General features: G+C 34.6%; 1 protein-coding gene across 1 annotated transcript in view; it reads left to right on the top strand.

The window, feature by feature from the left end:
- The window catches only part of ACSS3 (acyl-CoA synthetase short chain family member 3), a 207750-nt gene that overhangs the window by 59835 nt on the left and 127037 nt on the right, over positions 1 to 20878 (top strand). Inside the window, exons 3-5 of the mRNA XM_037848430.1 lie at positions 12241 to 12429; positions 16032 to 16166; positions 19709 to 19849. Of these exons, the coding sequence (XP_037704358.1) occupies positions 12241 to 12429; positions 16032 to 16166; positions 19709 to 19849 (465 nt within the window). The remainder of the gene's footprint in view (positions 1 to 12240; positions 12430 to 16031; positions 16167 to 19708; positions 19850 to 20878) is intronic.

Raw genomic sequence — 20878 nt, 5'->3', positions numbered from 1 at the left:
GTGATTATGTAATAAATAAAGCTTTTAATTATTAACAATAATAAAGCTAATAAATGCGCAGTAAAGCTTTGTGCATTTGTAGCACAGAGATAGAAGGGACCAACCTGGCCACAGTAGTTCAGGGAAGGCTTTACCATGGAAGTGATGCATATGCTGAGTCATGAAAGAAGATAGAAATTTGTGCCCCACACATAGGTGCCCCCTCCACAGGTGTTCTCTGGAGGTCTGCAGAGGCTATATTCAATAGTAGGAGTTTGACATATAAATAATGAAGGTGTGCTCTCTGAAGGCAAAACTGACTACCTTTTGTCGCCTTAAGATATAGGCCAATGAGATGGATTGAATGGAAAGTGAAGTAGAAATACAGTTGAAGAGAAAGGAAGAGAGGCCGGAAATAGTTAAAGTCAAGGAGGCACAGAGCAGAAGAAAAATATGTTCGTAAAAGTGGAAGTGATGAGAGTTAACAACTACTCTTTTACTTGTTGATTAGCACTTGCACCTGTCATGTTGTAGCCAGCAATGTAAGGACGGCTGATTGAGAGCAACACTTTCAGTTTCTAACCTTTAATTATGAATGCATGAAATTTTAAAATCACTTAACATGCCATAATTTTATAGCAAGTAAACTATAAAGCTAATTGGTATAGACTGAAGGACACTGTATGGCTTAAGTAATGCAAATAATGGTGTGGGGGTAGAAGCATAGTATTTTGAGTATATGATACAAAATATTTTTTATCTAAGACTTCTTGTAATAGATAAATATAGAGATATGGGAAAATCATGCTTTTAAAATTATTTTAATTTATTTGGCATTTTTAGCTTGTATTTGTACACTTTGTAGGAATATGTAATAAAATAAATTTGAATAAATCAATGGAGAGTTGCATTTAATGGAATTATTGTCAAGATTAGAGATCTTGGGAAAATTGTTTGTTCATTTTTCCTGCCATATTTGATTCAAAATCATTTTGTTTCCATTGCAAAGCTGAATAATGTTTATCATATATTGTTTTTATTAGAAATTTGATATATTTATGAATATTTATGATACATTCCTAGCATATGTGATGATCTAGACTTTGTTTATTAGTTACTAGTGTATGCATTGAATTTATGAATTTTACTTTTTGTAATATGTATCGCTCCTTTGGTTGAGTGATGTAGATTTTATTGGAACAGACCTAACTACTGAAATTATGTCATGTCCTTGTACCACTTCTGGGATATTTAGCGGCATCTCTAGGAGCCCTTCACATGCATTGATTGACTTTTAGATGTATTGATCAACAAAACAGTAAACGTTAACAGGAATGTAGGTCAGTGCTGGGAAATGTGGTTACCCCACCCAGAGTAGTTGTTGTATTTTATACAATGTCTGTAAAAATGCCCAGGTGGGGATGGGAGAATGGTTATTTAGAGCTTGGCTTAAATAATGAGTGCAGAATTCATCTAAACAGTGCAGAGTACCCATTGATATCTTTTCATCTTTTGCTTCTTCTGTAATTTTCTTTGTATAAGAGAAACAAACAAACAAAAAAACGAAGTCACTAAGTACCATTTTTTTGTCTCAAAATTGTGGGATATAAAAATACTTTGTAGAAGAAAAAGCAATCTTAATACTTTTGGTGGTGACTTAAATTATTTTTATTATAATTTGCAATTAAAACTAGCCATTACTATTCTCTGTTTACATCTCAATTCACATATAAGGGCATATCTGCTTTATAAACAGGATAAAAACAAATCTACAAAGCCATCAAACTCAAATTGACAATATTAATTTAATATAGTGTTTGATGTTGCTTTACGGAAACTAAATGACTGATTACAAAGTGTATATGGTTCTGAGTGGCTCTAGCACTGGGTCTTTTGAGGTTGGCCACTTGTTTCTTGTGTTGCCTCATATCATATATGATCGGTGCTCCTATCATATATCATACTTGAACATCTATAAAACCTTTCATTATACAATGTACCATGACATCATCTCATCTTTACTAAACATGCATGATATTATAAAAGCAAATACAAATAAATGCAGTGAAATTGCATGAGTCCTCAGGAAATCCAGAATATGCTCTATTAATTTTCTAAAATTGTCATCAAAATGAATATACAAAGTTTAAAAATTCCCAAAGGGAAATCATTACCATGCTACTGTCTCCACAGATCCTAGTTTGAGTAACACTACATTAAGCAGTTTATCAGAATAAGAGAAAAGGAATCTGGCTTTAAATGATAGCATGAGTTTATTGTTACTTATTTTTTTAAATTCTCCATTAGTCGTTCAATGCAGTGTGTATAGCAATCATGCAGGCATTGTTTTAAAATAATCTCTTTTCACATTTTGCATGTTTATTACTGTGCAAACAGATATGTCTGGCAGTTATTACTCTCACTGCCTTTACGTATGTTCAAGGAATATAGTCTGATCTAGATGACTTCTATGCAGATTTGTACCGAATTAAATGCTCTTTACTAATACAGTGTCAAAGATTCTGTAGGTTTATTATAAATATAAATTTGGGAAGGTTTGCATATTAGCTACATTATGCTAGGTTTCTGAGAATGCCGGTATGTGAATGCATAATTGTGAAGAGTGACTTTCTGATGGTTGAATTTTGTTTCATTTTAACCCAGGGGGGTTATATTTTTTTAAATGTAAAAAAACTTTGGGATGTGGGAAATTTTATTCAGGAACACCGTGAGAAACATACACAAAGAGTAAATTTTAAAGAGAGTTCTGTTTTAAAAATTAACTTGAGAACTTTTAAATTGCATTTTGTACTATATCCGTATATCTATGAATGACATGTTCTGAATGATACTTAATTCCAGTGGTTCCAATCTAGCCACCAAACTGTTTAACATGTAATATAGCTGAAATACAGTGTGTTAGCAGTGAGAAATAATAAAAACAAGTGTTCTTGCAATGCTCATAATTACAGTAGGGAATTGACAAATTAAAAATTATAAATGTTGGTATAGAGAAAACTAGATTCCAGTAGAGGAGAGTGTAGAGTTATACAGAGACCAAAGAAGACATTCTAAGAGGTATTTCGGAGTATTTTAAAGAATTATAGAGGTTGATGTTATAGATTTTACTTGTGACTTCCTTCTTTCCCTAATTTGATAGAGGCTTATCATTAGCATTATACCTTTAATTATTAATTATAAGTTGAGATAAAATGGAGAAAAAAGACATAAAATATTTTTTTTTCTGAGATAAATAGGTGAAAGCTGAAAAAGAGGAAGAGGGGAAGTAGTGTGGTTAAAGCGGTCTGTGAGAAAGACAATACTTGAAGTGGGATGATAGCTGAGCTGTGAACTACAGAGGAAGAGGGCATCAAAGATGTAATTTCCAAAGGACAAAAAGAGGACATTGTGAGGATCAGCTGGAAATAGACGTTTGAGGGAACTCCAGAGTTCGGGTTTTTGGTAGATGGAAGGTGGGGAAAGGTGGAGAACACTTGCAAATTGGGGTTCATAACTTTTAGAGTACCTGTTTTAAACTTCTGGTATTCTTATACAATACAACCAAACCACAGTTTGTATTTCAGATACAAAGCACATTTTAATGTAATAGTTTTAAATGGTCCTAACTATGTATAGGTCCTACCTGAGGGTCCCTTATGTCTTCACTTCTCTATTATCCAGGTTAGTTTCTTTAGTTGAATAACACAATTCCTCTTTTGCCAATATCCTCACTTCTCTTGCCTGTTGTTGCTCTACTTACCTCCCTGGCAAGACTCCAGACTTGGATCAATCCAATTTATACTATCTCCACCCCTGAATCCAATTTGCTGAACCTTGTTGTAGAATAATCACATTACTAACACAAAGGGGTTTACTATAAATTCATGATCTTCAGTATCCATTGGGGCCTCAGTGCTGCATTTAATTTTTCCCTTTAGAGTTTCTCATCTGCCCTCCAGAAGTATGTTATTTTTTTAATTAACTTTATTTATCAAATGAAAAAACATTTCCAAACAAAACAAAACAAAGCAATGGGAAAAACAAATATCCTGAAATAACTTCATTCCTTCCAATAAGATCCTACCATAGCAAAAAAAAAAAAAAAAAAAAAAATTAATGAACCATAGTCACACCTGAGCATTCCCGTATAGTTAAGATAACCCTCAGTGTCTTATCTGTTCTTATTAGACTATCGTTCCCCCATCACTAGCTGCTAGTATTTTAAACTTCTGATTCTTCCACCTCTATGCCTCAAGCTTAACAGGGGACATTGATTCAAAGCCAGGAACCAAGATGAAAAATTTTCAGCATCACACCCACAGATTTGCACGGTTAGATGCATTGACTTGCCTTTCTGTCCTTGATCAATGGAAAATAATCTTGATTTTATACCCTGAAGTCATCCTTTAACTCTTTTCAGTACTCTTGCTCTATTATCCTCTCTCACAGCTGTATCACTGATGCTTCTTCTCTTAAAACTGTGCTTCAATCTTTCTTCTACTAACTACTTCCCTATATCCCTATCTATTTTCCTTCCCAGGTTAACTTTGTGAAATAATTATTTATAATTGCCTTCTCCTACTTCCTTATCACCGACTTGCTCCAAAACCCTCTACAATTTGTTTCTGCTTCCGACATTTCCTTAGCCAAGACCATGGATATGCTCTTTCTATTAATTCTACCAGATGTTCAATGTTTTACTTGATCTCTTGATCACATCTGACATTCCCCATCACTCTCTGACAGTCTTCTCTAACTTCTTCCATCTTGCTCCACCCTGTTTGCTTTCTACCTTGCTGGCCATTTTCTCTTAATCTCCTTCTCAGCTACTGCTTTTTCTGCCCAACTCTTCACTGCCTATCTTTTCTGTGTTTTCACTTAATGCACTTCTCCCTCGCTGGTTACATCTATTTAAAGGCCTTCGTTGCCACATATGTGATGGTTGCTCCTAGTGTTGTGTTGGAGCAAGAGAGCAGATAGTTAAATATCCAGGAATTTTGTGAGCATGTTGTTAAATCATTATTTGGCCATAGTATAAGTATTTTCAACACTGATATTGGCAAATGCTACAAATCATGTCTTTTTTTTTTTTTTGTCTCCCAAGCTGCATCACCAGCTTGGATGTTACCATCATGTATGGTTTTTTTTTTTTTTTTTTCCTGATGTTACCATCATGTATGGGATTGCTGAGTCGATACCTATACTTGGTTGTTCCACTAGCATCTCAGATTTATATCTGTCCAAACCCAAGTTTCCTCTTGCATTTTCCCGCATTTTGAATGGCATCATTTTTCAACCAACTGCTAAAGACAGGAACTTGGAACCATTTTTAGATTTACCTTCCTCCTACTTCTTACCTGCATCCATCAATCATCGATTCCTATGCATTCTACTTAAAATATTTCTCAAATCAACTCATTTCTTTTTATTCCCATTGTTACAACCTTAGTTCATGCAATAATCATTGTGTTTTAAGGATATGAAAGGGGTATAATTCTAAGGAAGACTTAAAACTTCGTTTATTACACATTGTTCCTCGGATAGGTCAAAATGTGCTGTAACACGCATCTCCATGATCTGATATAGAGTCTCTTTACACATTTCCAGTCCATCTTCTGACTTTCTTTACCCTCATTTCTTGTTCTGTATATTCTGAACTATGTTTTGGTAGCCAAATGGCAAATACCATGAGGATTAGGAACTTGGGCAGAAAGTTTCAAGCAAGTAAAAGCAGGAGAAATTCATTATTAGCCAATCATGAACAACTAGAGTGGAGAGATGTTAAAATGGTAAAGAGTTAGGACAGTCCATTAATTATTCTTTCTCTGTATCCTTTCCTTTCTTTTTATTGCATAAATGTAGTCACACCATGTGTTAATGGTAGGCATCAATTACATTTTCCATTCTTTGGTCCTTGGACTGCTCCCTGAGGTAGGGTTATTTTCTCTGTCAGCAATGGCCTGGCTGTTCAATAGATGCACAGATTTAAATTTAATGTGGTCCTCATTTCAAGATGTGATCAATTCTGATTATCTACTTATAAATCATAATATATGAATATTGAATAATGGAAGAGCATATTCCTTATCAAAGCTAAAAACACATATGCATAGAGAAACGTAGGATTGAAACACTTTTCTGTGAGATTTATTCTGAATACCACATTAGTCTTGAAAGCACACAAGTCATTGAAATTGTGGTTATTTTGAGCCTGAACTAATGGATTAAATAATTCTCCATTTCACTTTGCTTCTGAATACATTGTCTTAAAATGATCAAATATTGATTGAAATCCTCTTGTGAAGAAAATAGAAATGAGGAAAGTGATTATTCTGAGTAACGGTATTTACCCCTTCATTAGCTGAAAATTATTTGAGAAGAAACATGTTAGTAATTGTTTTCTAGCCCCCTGTCAGATAACTGTCTTTAATGTAAGGTAACATTTTATAATTTTTCTTCTAAAACTTAATATTCTTAGATATGAAGTATATGTTCTTCTGTGTTTTAGATGAGTAATAATATATGTTACTTTTGAATATAAATGGTACAAGTTTATATTTAGAGGAAAGAATTTTTCTTCTTTTAATAACACCACCTCTAATTTCCTATTAAGGGACCTTTCTCACAATTAAATTGACTTTGGATGGTATCATATTTAAATGAAAAATAACTCAAGGCCTTTTGCAATAAACCATCACTGTCTTAAAAAGTCATGTTCCTAGAAACTTCTTATGTTATTTGAAAATATCTACATTCCTGAAAGATTCCTTTCCATAAGAGAGAGCTTCAGTGTCATTTCAGTTTTTAAACATATTAGGATAACTGATTCTTTCACAGATCATAGTTGGTGCTTGACCCAAAGAATAAACTATTTATTCAACCTAAATTCCCATATTTTTGGTGGCTCACTGGTTGTATACAAGTAATAAAAAACATGGCTGTGTATGTGCATGTGTATGCATGCTTTCATTGTTGAGTTAATATGTTTAAAAGAGGATATTTACCTCTAGTAAAATGCAAGTACTTTCCTTAATTATCTACTTTCTATGGGAAATTTGATACATTCTTAAGAGCAGTAATTTATCCCCAGTTTTACTAAACTTTTTCCTTAGATATTATAGTTGATTCTTAAATTAGTTATCGTATTTTCCATGATTGATTAGTAGCATCTTTGCAGCTTGAAAATATGCTTTCCCTCAGTCTTCTCTTTCATATAATTTCTTTGACATTTGGTCCAGATGTTGCCTGTCAATGATGTATTTTTACACATCTTGGACACCAAAACTCTTTTTTTCATACAAACATGATTTCCTTCTGATGGACACACTCACTGTGCAGCAATTGCTAACTTGTTCTATAGAATATGGTCTTTGGTCAATTTTGGCACATCCTTATGTTTGTGTCACAGCATTTATTCATGAACTTATGCTAACCCCAGACTGCTTTTGAATGAAAAGTTTCCAGAATGAATACATGAAACTTATATTAAAGTATCTTTTGTTATTCATACCAATGTGTTTTCATTTTATAATTCTGAAATGTAAAGCTTTTACTTGTATCTATGTAATATATATGTGCATGTGTATATATGTATGTGGTATGTAAACCATATCTATATATATACGATTTTACGTTATATGATTGTATATTGATGTATTATTGTATCATTATTATTTCTGTATGTGAATTTTTCCTGGGTTCCAACTTTCTTTACTCTAAGGACCATGGCCTTCCTCATCTTTGTATCTGCAAACCTGACCTCAGTATAGGCCACATAGGGGATACCTCATAAATGGAATGTGACAAGGCACACATATTAAAATGGCTTTAAGTTAGTACAAAAATAATGATCAATTCCTATAATCTCTAGTGAGTAGAATTAAACAATGTTGTATCTAAATAGTTATATACACTCATTTTGTTTCCTTAAGCTTTCTTTCCAGTTTAGTTTCCTCGTGCTAGCAGAGTAGCATGGCCTGAACATGTTTGCCTGGGACATATTTGCTTCTGATGTTGGACTGAAAATCTATTTTAGTGACAAATGTTTGATATAAAACTATCAGATTGTTGACAAATGAAAATAAAATTTTAAGAAGGTACAAGAAAGAATATGGTTTAAATGAATGGCACATCATATAACTTTTTCTTCAGTTGGGAAGTTATAGAAAATTATATGAGACATATGTTAAAATATTTTTCCCTTGGATAATTGTAGAAATCATAAATTTATACTGAGACATCTGTAATAGGATAAGAATTATTATTGAATAAGATAATACCTATTTTCTTTCTGTTTAATAATTTCTAATCTGGAAGTCAATAAAAACAAAATGGACCCTCAAATAGCAGTGATCAAATTGTCCTTTGTCTAGAAATTTCATATAACTATGTCTAAGAGGTTATGGACTCTTAGAGGAGACTGGCATAGTAGATTTTTCCTCTTTTTGCTTATAATTGCCTATACTTATTTTCAAAATGATTTCATTTGTGTCCAAGATAAAGTACTAATATTCTGTTCAGAGGCTCCCATATTAGCGATTCCAGATTTAACATTAACAAGGAATATATATTTCTGTTTATTAAATGAGACACTTAATATTTAATATTTCATTTTTCATAAGCCCATTAAAAGTTCCACCAAATCTTTTCCCATAAATTTTCTCATACATATATGTATGTATTTTTTGAATTTGCAGGTTACAATGTAATATTTTACTGAATGGAGTAATGTTTAGCCCTGGGAAGTGCTGAAAAAGAAATCTCCTGTATTGATCACATAAACCTCTTGTTTTAATCAACTCTTGGTGTGCTTATCACCATATCAAAACACTGGCTGTAAGCAAGGCTAACAGGGCAAAACGGGCGCCATCTAGTGGTCTTACAGACCTGGTGCAGTCGAATTTGACTGAAGACTAGGGCAGTGATTGCCAACTCCGATACCAAGCAGACAATCTAAGTGGGAGAATTTGGTTGTTGGGAGAAAAATGAATTGTTGTGTATCACAGTTTCTCTGTGGTTATGGAACTATGGTGTAAGCACATGACATAAACAGAAATGAGAAAATATATTTTAAATTCAGAAAGGAAATAAAAATGCGAGTTCTATGATAAATGACCCCAGGAAATGATAAGTTCTTTAGTGAATGACACAGCTGATCATCAGCTTCTATTGATTGATGTCATTGAATAATGGAGGCCTGGTGTGCTTAGATCTTCCAGCTATTTAAGAGAACCTGGTAACACGGATTTGTATGTGAATTCTAATTTTAATATGTTCACTCATTTTTTTAAGATGTCATGTGACCCCAACTTAAATACATTTTGGGGCCATATTTGGCCAATGACCTACCATTTTGAGACTTCTGCCTCAAAAATGGTCTTGAATTTCTTAATCTCATTTCTTTCAGAGGAAAGAAAAGCTGCAGGCATCTTCCAGCAATATTGTGAATTGAGACTGGACTATAAAGTCATTGAATCATTGCTAGATTGGGTCTTATTTGAAAATCAATTTCACTCAACAACAGACACTATTCAAGATGCTCAGGTTATAGCTGTGAATACGATGGACTTTCCTCCTTGGTCTTTCCAAGTGCTTTCCTTAAATGGAGTACCCAGTAATGTGATTGCAGAGCATGGCCATTTTCTATAGGACTTATACTCTCAGGTGTTTGGATATCACTCTGAGCCGTTTATCTTGATTACTGAGCTCCATACAGACTTTAAGTTTTTGGTTTATATTACTACTCTATTATGTCTTTCTTGTAACTTTCTGCTGGGAAGCTTTGAGTTCTTAATAAACGGCACTCAATTACAAAGTTTGCCATGTAAGGGAGAATAAAACACTGAAATAGTTGTTTTTTATTTTCTGTCTTTCACCTGAACATTTAACCTTGACCAAATCTTTCCCCATTTGTACAGAGGAAGTAAACAGAGGGAGAAAAAGGAAGAAAAGGCAGTATTCAGAATCCTTTGAATTTGCTCAGAAATTAGGAGATGCAGAGTGAAATGAAATGAAACATAAATAGCCTTGTGGCCTAGTTCCTTCTCTCATTGTCTTTTCATTGCCATCACCAGTCACATTCAAACACAAACTTTAGTTCTTCCAGTTGCCCACTGGGCCCTGCAGGCCTTTTACCTCTTGGATCTGATCTGCTACCAATTTCCCATTTATTCTTTCTACCCTTGTTCTCCTGGTCCCCTTGCTGTTCCTCAGTCACATTATGTATGATCCATCCTCCTTACATCTTTGTATATGTGCTACCTCTGCCTAAAACAATATATCTACAGATACCCACTTAGTCTCAACCTTTTACACATCTTTGCTGAAATGTCACTTTCTCTGTGACATTGACCCTGATCATCCCATTGAAAATCATATCCAACTCTTCCCCTACACTCCCAATCCCCTCTACTCAGCTATGCTTTTCTACCATGAGGCTGACAACCTTTAGACATAATGCATAATTCACTTATTTATTATGTTTATTGTTTATTGTAAGTATTCACTCTGCTATAAAATAAGCACCCATGAGTAGAATAATCTTGGTCTCCTTCTCTTCCTTTCCCTTCCCTTTCCTTCCCTTCCCTTCCCTTCCCTTCCCTTCCCTTCCCTTCCCTTCCCTTCCCTTCTTCCCTCTTTCTTTTAACTGATGTATCAGAAAACAGGGTTCAATATGTATTCTTTAAATGAAAGAATGTTGAAGTTCTTATTCACTTAGGTCTGGGCATATTTCCCACAACCTGCTGTAATTGCCCATTAGAAAGGTTTCTTGCAACAAATTTTATTATATATGAGCTTATGATCTATTTTATTTTTATTGTTAGAAATAGCTAAAACACATATTAAAAGGAAAAAAGAAGTTTATATGTTTGGTCCAATAATACAGGTCAGTCACTTGGTGTGCCTGTTTGAATGTATTATGTCCCCCAAACGCCATTATCTTTGATGCAGTCTTGTGTGGGAAGACATATTAGTGGTGATTAGATTGTAATTCTTTGATTGAGTGTTTCCATGGAGATGTGACCCACCCAACTGTAGGTGATAACTCTGATTAGATGATTTCCATGGAGGTGAGGCCCCGCCCATTCAGCCTGGGCCTTGATTAGTTCACTGGAGCCCTATATAAGCTCAGACAGAAGGAGCAAGCTTGCTACAACCAAGAGGGACACTTGCAAGAATTCACAGGTGCTGAGAGAGGACATGTTTACAGAGACATTTTGGAGACGGCTTTTGAAAGCAGACTTTTGCTCTGGCTTAGAAGCTAAGAGAGGACAAACACTCCAAGAGCAATGAAGAGTGATATTTTTGAGGAGTTGCAGCCTAGAGAGGAACGTCCTGGGAGAAAGCCATTTTGAAACCAGAACTCTGGAGCAGACGCCAGCCATGTGCCTTCCCAGCTCACAGAGGTTTTCCGGACTCCATTGGCCATCCTCCAGTGAGGGTACCCCTGTACTTTGGACACTTTATGGCCTTAAGACTGTAACTCTGTAACCAAATAAACCCCGTTTATTAAAGCCAATCCATTTCTGGTATTTTGCTTAACGGCAGCATTAGCAAACCGGAATACTTTGTGTACATAATTACTATAGAAAAAACTATAAAAAAAATTGACTTCAGGCAATCAGAAAAGCAAAGAGTATATAGTTGGAAGACCTGTGGTAACATCCTGACTATGCCATTTGCTAACCTCGGGTTAGCTATTTATTATCTCTGAGCTTCAGTTACCTTATCTTTAAAATTGGAATAAAATAATAATAATAGAACCTGCCCTATTTGCCTTAAAAGCTTGTAATATATATTTTCTTTCTTAATAAATACTTGTTTCATTCAACAGTTGATCCAACATATATCTATATTTGCAATTATTTTATTTTTATGTTCACTTGACTGATTCACTTTTTAGAATATAAATTCCACATGGGAAAGTCTGTGTCTTTTGAATTCAAAGTTGTGTTCCCAACTCCAAACACAGTGCCTGATACGTAGTAGTTGCTCAGTAAATATGTTGTGGAATAAATGATTAAACAAATTTAAGTTATGAAGTCCATTTGGCATAATAATAGTAAATTTGATTTGTAAGCAATTAGTGTAATACAGATTTCTGTTATTGTCACCACCTAAACCATCATCATCATCAAATACATGTGACTGTGGCATCTATAATTCACTAGCAAGAGGGTGGTTCCTTACTTACGTTACTGCTTTAATTTAGAAATTTAGTTAGATACCACAGACTTTGCTAATGTAATGATTTTGTTACAGGTCTCTAAGCTGGCTGGTGTTTTGGTCAACTGTGGCATCAAGAAGGGTGACACTGTGGTTATCTATATGCCCATGATCCCACAGGCGATGTATACCATGCTGGCGTGTGCCAGGATAGGAGCCATCCACAGTCTCATATTTGGGGGATTTGCATCCAAAGAGCTAAGTAGTCGCATTGATCATGCAAAGGTAAGTATTTTATTTGGGGAAATCAAGTACTTATACCTATAATACAGCCATATTCATCTGTGGGTGAGTCATCTGAGGGCGAACTGTCCTTGTTAGATCTTGCTTTAAGGTGGGATGCGCTTAAAACTAACTTTTTACTTGGCATATATCTATTAAGCAATCATTTATTTTTGTGTCAGTCTTATGTGAAAGGCATCTTGCTAGTTACTGTGAGGAATATAAAATACAAGATAGTGTGAATATCTTTAAGTTAGCTTGTGATATGTTTGGGTGTTAAGATATACAAGAAAAATAAGTAATTTATTCATTCACCATATATCTATTAAGCTCCTACTATGTGCCTGGCATTATCTCTGGCACCAGATAATAAATGATACTTGTCAAACGGTTGGGAAACGTAGCTTGTTTTATAATCTATATACCGGCAGGAGTGGTGGTATAGCACAGTGGTTAAGATGGAGTGATTTTGGGGAAGGGTCAAATTTATAAATAAGGCATTAACAAACTTTATAAGGCTGTTGTGAATTATTAATGAAATATTGAATTTAAAATATTTAAGTACAGTGTCTGGCACATAGTAATCATTTCAAAGTGTTAGCAATTTATTATTGTTTTTATTATATTATTCTATGAATTATTCTATAAATTTTATGAATCTGTAAACTCAAGTTGAACTTATGAACTTTTTCCTATAAGTGGCCAGATAATAAATATTTTAGGCTTTGCATGTCAAATGGTCCCTGTTGCAGCTACTCAGCTCTGCACTGTAGTGCGAAGGCAGCCATACACAATGCATAGGTGAACGGGTGTGACTAAGTCCCAATAAAAATTTACAAAAATACAGCTGTTTGCCCGGTTTGGCTGGTAGGCCATGGTTTGCAGAACCCCGAGTTAGGGGATGAACAATTTCTATTAGTTGGGTTGGCCAACTTCAGGGTTTCCTGAAGGGGGTGAGATTGGAGTTAGAGCTTGGGTAAGATTTGCCTAGTTAAAGAGGATGACTAGTCAAAGAAAATGATGTGAATCCAAGATGAAGAAGAAAGATATGAGCCAAGGATGGGATCAGAGGCAGGAAAGTGTGAAATTAATTGGAGAGGACGAGTCGAGTGGACCAGTGTGCCTGAAGATGAAGACATGAGTTGAACTACTTGATTCTGTAGACCTTGACCAGTGAAAATGTTTGAGTAGACCAGTGTGATGGTTTAAGCAATGTTAAGAGGATGCAAATCTTGCCAAATGACATGAGTAGAAGAGACACTAGAGATAGCAATAAGAATCTTTGTTACATGCTATGTGTGTGGATCAATGAGCAACATGGAGAGTAGTAGCAGTGGAAAATTAATGAAGGAAGGTGGTTATAGGAGTAAGGAATGGCTGACCTTTAAATTTTTACAAATACATGAATGAGACACTCATAGAAACAGAGAGAGAGAAAGAGAGAGAGAGAGAGAGAACTAATCTATACTGAGGATTCCCTGAATGATAGGCAAAGAGTAGAAGATAGTTATTAGCACTATGAAGCTGGTGTGTGAACTAACTGCCGACTACATATATATATATAGAGAGAGACTTAGAGCTGATCTAGGAAAAAATTTCTGTCAGGCACTAACCTGCAGATCAGTGGGGCAGTGGAGTATATCTGTCTTCCCTGTGAAAGCTAGTCTTGTGTGTGAATGAGCTTTCCTAAGTAAGACGAGGAGTAAAGAGAGGAGGTCTGAGAATAGAACCTTGGGTCCCTTTTTATGTGAATAAGCAATAAATTAATCTTGTTTAAGAATTTTAGGAAACAAATACATAACTTCATTGGTGAGGCCTTCGGACAGGTTAAATTTAAAGCAAGAAATGACAATAGAGATATACATCTCAGGTATTTGAATAGAATAGAACGAATAGCTGAAATTGGGGGAGATTTTGATGTCATCACTTTGAAATAAAGAGTTTGAAGAAAAAGGTTTATTTTAATAGATGTTAAAATTTTATCTTTAACAGAAGATGGAAAGAACTTATTCTAGGAAGTTGATTTAAATTGAATTGAATTTAATAGAAATGCACACAGAATTATTTTTCTGAATGAAGAGCCTAATTTTAACTTAATTAAATTATTCCAGTTCTGATAGATTCTATATGTGTTCTTAATTTGATATGCAGCTTATTTTCATTTATTCAGGATTCTAAAATCTTAGAGAATGCTATCTAGAGATATTTTTGAAAATATTAGATATTGCAAGGTAAATTGGATTCAAATATCTGATATTTAAAAATATAATAAAAGGAAACAAGACTTCTTTGTTTTTTTTCCCCTTGAAAAGGCAGCTTAATATAGTGGAAAGAGAAGAAGTTCTGCAATCAAACAGAACTGTGCCCTCTTTTTGATTCTACCACTTATAACCTGGGGCAAGCTATGTTGCATCATGGAGCCTCCATTCCAGGAATATTCAGTGATATTAAAAATATCAAATGGCATAGCATAAACCTTCCCTAGATGAAATTTATTGTAACCAGACATCCGAATTTAAGACTAGGTACAATGCCTTGGGTTAATTATCTATCTCCTGAATAATTTATTATCATATCCTTCTCTTTGGACTTTGTGGTGAAGAAATGATGCATTACATGAAGAGACATATTTTTCATGTATCATATCCTTCTCTTTGGACTTTGTGGTGAAGAAATGATGCATTACATGAAGAGACATATTTTTCATGCAAATTAATTAGAATTTTAGTTCAGTTGCACAAATATTTATTGAGAGCTTATTGTATGGTAAGTCATGTACCAGGCGTAGGAAACACAAAGACAAATGGGATCTGAACTTGAAATTTGAGAGTGGAGTGGGGTTGATGAGCACTTTGGATATAGTCAGATATCTGAGGCATACCCAGAAGGTACTGAGAAAAGAAGATTAGCCCAAACTGAGGGCCCCCTCCAAGTATGCCTTTCTGCAGGGCTGGATGAATGAATGACCTAAGTAAAGAGTGCCACATGTATCTTAATGACAGGGGCAGGTCCAGTTTTGTGGGGCCTGAAACTAAACTTATTTGAGGGCCCTTCTTAGAAAATAATACAAAATTGCAAATTTAATATTTGGTAAAAAATGAATATGTATTTAAATGAGGAAAAATAAATTATAAAAAAATGTATTGGAGATTTGGGTGCCTTTCTCCTGAAGACTTGGGCAGAGATGCTTATGTAGAAGACATTAGAAATGCTTCGTGATTGCAACCAGGCTGGTCCTCCCCTCCTAACAAATTCTACAATCTCAGCACAACCGGCTCTTATGGGGAGCCTGTCCAAGTGAGGGGCCCTGAGGCTTGTATTTCACTGGTTTACCAAAAATTCACCTGGCTTAATGAATTGTTTAGGAAGTATTTTTGTACAGCTCCTATTTAAGAACACAAAGCATCATTGAATATGTAATGTTGAACAAGTATGTGAAGTTTAAGTAGAAGTGGTTAGCCCTATAAAATTTAAAAGGGTTTTATTGGTTTTCACGGACTTTATTCAATGGAGAACAGAATCATTCAAACATTTCTTTAGAAATCTTGAACTGTCTTAATTAGGAGCTTGATTTTTAAACTTTCTCAATTTTTTTTTCATTGTAGCCCAAGGTAGTTGTGACAGCATCATTTGGCATTGAACCTGGAAGGAGGGTAGAATACATACCACTTCTAGAAGAAGCACTGAGAATAGGACAACACAAACCAGACAAAGTTCTCATTTATAATCGTCCAAATATGGTAATCTGAATAATTAATTTCATTCTTGGTTATTATAATGTGCTATGGATGATTCTAGTTTTGACCATCTGAAAGGGACACTTGATTTATAAGCTACTTATTATAGTTCCTGAATGTTGTTATTTCAAGCATAAACAAACAAAAAAAGATGTGAAAGACACTTTTTTTTTTTTAATTAAAACTGGCTTAAAGCAAAAAGAGGAAAACAGAGGAATACATGTAATATTAATGAATTGGGTTCTATGTATAGTGCTGTAATAATAAACATCATTTATTAGTTTAGTTTCTAACAATAACAATACCAACACTGATTGACTACTTACCATATGAATTTTGAGACACTTTGCTAGTGGATAATGTTTTTTAGTCTTCCCAGTAACACTGTGAGCAAGATATTATTATTCCTGTTTTACAGAAGAGGAAGGCAGTGAACAGAGAGATAAAGTAACTTACCTGAGGTCACACAGCTACCAAGTGCCAGAGTGAAGATTCGAATGTACGCACTCTGACTGCATGCTTAATTCCTCTGCTATCCCGCCTTTTGGAGAGGTGTAATGACTTTGTATATAAATGTCTTTTTTTTTTGTTAAATTAGGAAAGATATTTAGGCCATAAGTAAAACTATATTTAGGAAAACAAAACATGAACATTCTAAATGGATAAATTATTTTTATCCGTTTATGAAGGACAAAAAAAAAGCAGCATAATACATCAACGAATACATTTTACAATGCTTTTCTTAGTGAATTTGACCTGATGATCACCTTAATTCTACATCCAAGCAAGTCTTCAGCTATTTATGGTGGGAAGAATTTGGGCTTCTAGATTAAAATTTTTTTTTTTTTGCACAAGAGAAATTACAAAAGGGCAAAGAATAACATATAATTTTGTGGAATTCTTGAGAGGTTATCTGCAGAAAATAATTAAATGACTAGTTATTGAGAACAGAGAGTGCTAAAACTGTTGTTATTTTGATTACCACCTAGCAATTCTCATTACCATAACAAATTCCTGCATAAAGTTTTAGTGATCTGTGATCCATGAAATGCTGCACTCAAGGATTTTAATGTTCTTAGTGTCTTGAAGAAGATTCTTTAAGTTCTTTTCAGATGAGCTCAAGCTATTTTTTAAAGATTTTGTTGGTGTTTAATTCGGGGAATTTAAAGTCTGCAATAAAGAAGGCTTTGTGTAGAAGAAGACAAGAGGAAGGGCAGGGACTCATGCAAAAATAGTATGCTTGTGTATGTGTGTGCTATACTATTCAGGTGGAATTTTTATAAAGAACTTACGGAGTGCTAGGATATGTACTTACAATGATAAGTACTTTCAAATAGCTTTTTTTTGCATTTCATCTTCACAAACCAATGGATAGGCATTATTACTAGCCCCATTTTACAGATGAAGAAGTTTATTCATGCATAGGTCATCACTCAAGGTCACAGTTAATACCTCTGGTTTAATGACTTCTAACCAACAAGATATAGGTTGTTTCTTTTATTCATAAATGTACTGGAATATGGTTATTAATGTTCCCTATTCAGATTATTCTAATGTTAGTCTCTTCCCTTTCCTCTTAACAAGCAGGTATCTACTTATCTTTCTGGAGATGCTTCTCTCTGTTTTGACATATCTTCATTAGATGAGGGCTTTGGATGCCTTTTTCCTTCATGCTAGACCTGCTGTTTAGTCAGTAATTAAGCCCACTGGGCTGGCTTTGCTTTGAGTTTAGCTAGACACAAATTACAAGGCTCAGTGGTGCATCTCGTTAACCATGATTGCATTTTTGCGAAAGGAGGTAAAAACCTGGCTGTCACTTCTCAGCCTCAGGCAATGACAGAGTCGAAAGATTGTCACATCAGTCAACCCTTGCTGCTCCTCCAATATTGTCTTTTAAAACTATATCAAACAGGAAAGACGTGTCTGTGGAAGTGATTTTGTATGTGTAAAAGCTAATGTAGATTTTTTTTACCCTGTTCTTCATTTTGTTAATCACTATAGATGCCCATGCTTCTCAATGGAAAATAGCCATTCATTCAGGTCCTCATTTCATTTGATCTCTTACTATTTTTGTGATCACTCTATTGATGATTTTTCATTCTGCAGTGTGGTGACTTTTTAGAAATCTTTAAATTGTGACATCAAAGGTTGATAATTTGAGATTAGTTGTATTTATCTGATGCATCAGAAATAAACAGAAATTTACAATTAGGTCAAAGTTAACTACGCAACTACACAGCCAGGGCCTCTCAAAATGAGGCTTGAGAAATCAGTTGGGTTTGAGACTTCCCTTCCATGATGGGGCTCCAGTTCAGATTATATAATTCATATAAGCATTGCATTGGTGACATCGTATTAAAGTATTATTTGTAAATGTGCCCATTTAAATATTCACCTAGCTTTTACAATCCTGATTAATGTATTAAGGAGCCTGGAAGAATGGAAATCTGCTTGCTTTTCCAAATCTCTGAAAGTCTTCAGGCTTAGCTCTGGGATCACTTTGATGAAATGAATGGTTACATACACTCTTTCTACATGGTATTTTGTTTTTTGTTTTTGTTTTAATTAATTTATTATTTATTACTAATTTTTCCAGAATAATGTGTAGTCTTGTCTCTTTTGCCTATGCCAACAAGTCACCAAGGGTAGACTTCCTGATGTGCAAGACCAGCTTTTGATCTCAAGAGCTTAGTTAAAGTTTTGTATACTTTACTGGTCTAAACTCACTTAATGCTCTACTTCCTGTTAGAGTAACTTTTCCATAAGCCACTTACCTACTCCTCACCTGTCTTAATTCATTGTCAATTTCTTTCAAGATGTCTGTCTAGCTTCTTTTAAGGTGTATCTGTTTAACTCATAACTATTATCTCAAAATTTATGGCACAGAGCCTGGTTCTCAGAATGAAAAACTAACACATTTCTATCATATTAATTAATGGCTTAGGTGGAGGAAAACTTGGAAAGCATTTTAGATATGTCATATTCCCATTAACTTTCAAAAATGCTTGTTGTATGTCTCCCACTCCCAAAGATGATTAAATATTCCCTTGTTTGGAAAAGTGACGATAGTATTAGTTCTCAATTGCTTTTGTATAAAGGTAAATTTTAATGGTTACTTTACATTTCATTGTGAATGTGGTAGTTCCCAAGTAAAAGAAATAGATTATCGAAGTAGAAATTAACTTATAGATTTACTAGCGTACATACTTTTATGGAAACACAAATCTTTGTTAATTAAACTCTTACTGTTGATGAAAATATGTGAAGAGATCAGATTGAATCTTTCAAAGATACTCTTAGATTTGAATCAACATTTTCTTATCTTTTGTCAATTCAGTTGAAACCAACAAAAAATGATGGATTTTTTTTATGGCATTTACCTAAGTTGATGACCCGGAGATTTTTTTGTCAAGGATCCAACATTTCATGCCATATAAGCCTAAATATTCAGTCAGATATTCAGACTTATTTAGATATAGCCCCTCTCCATTGTTCCCCTGATTTAATCTTTTTTCAATGCTTATTTCTATATTTTTACCGTATAGGAGGCGGTTCCTTTGGTGCCAGATCGTGACCTTGATTGGGATGAAGAGATGGCGAAAGCACAGTCACATGACTGTGTCCCTGTTCTTTCTGAGCATCCACTCTATATTCTCTATACATCTGGAACAACAGGGTTGCCTAAGGTATTTACTCTTTTAGGGATAACTACCTGTGGGCCCACATTTCTATTACACTGACAATAATTGATTACTGACTGAAAATGTTTACAAATTGTACTTAGAAGATTAGACTCTCTTTATATCTTAAAGAAATATTGTGATGAGCTCTAAATGTAAAACTATATTCATTATTTATTTTATGTCAAATACTTTGCTCCTGTTTCTTCCAAAATCTTCATAAATTTACGGTTGCTTTAGTAAACTACTAAAGTAGCAAATATTTGGTTGATTATCAACAAATTTAATGAAAATCTTAAAAAGTGTATTTTAAATTAAAAAACTTTTGAATTGACGTAAAAGTTACATACAGTTTGGAATTGATTTTTGATTTAGAGGAATTCAGTTCTTTGTTATAAAAGTGAGTTTTAGAATTGGCCTAGACAGTTTGAACAACAGAGAGTTTATCCAGAGTATTGAAATATTTGATTTACAGCACAGAAGATACTCAAGGATATTTAAATCTGTTTACCATGAAAGGTGTTTTCACAAAACAAAGTTAAAAGCATCAATATTTATGAATGTGTCAAACACCAAACAAATATCACTGCTGCCTGGTAAATCTGAATAACACTCTTCATACAACTTTATGAAGTCTTACAGAAGGAACCTAAGATGGCAGTGAGGTGAGACAGGGCAAAAAAACACCTCCATGAAAAATACTAGGTAAAAACCAGAAAGTGATGCAGAACACCATTTCCAGAGATGCGCCAGCTGGACAAGGTCTGCTAAATCCACAGGAACAGTGCATTTGGTGAAACTGGGAGTCTGCATTCTGAAATGAGTGAGTCAGCTGAAAGTCCGGTGGCCGCGCTGCAGTGTGGGGAAACGGTGGGTTGGTGAATAGAGGCGGACTGGTTCTTTTGAAAAAAAAAAAAACCTGGGAGTGGCTGTGGATATGACAGGGAGAACCATGCAGTGAAGCATGGCAGGAGCGGGCCATACCAATGCCTCGTTGTCTGGTGTGGAGGATAGCCCTTCCCACACCTGCTGCTG

The sequence above is a fragment of the Choloepus didactylus genome, chromosome 8 (genome assembly GCF_015220235.1).
Source record: "Choloepus didactylus isolate mChoDid1 chromosome 8, mChoDid1.pri, whole genome shotgun sequence".
NCBI lineage: Eukaryota > Metazoa > Chordata > Mammalia > Pilosa > Megalonychidae > Choloepus > Choloepus didactylus.
Note: the sequence above shows the minus strand (reverse complement) of the source record. Positions and strands in the feature narration are given on the sequence as shown.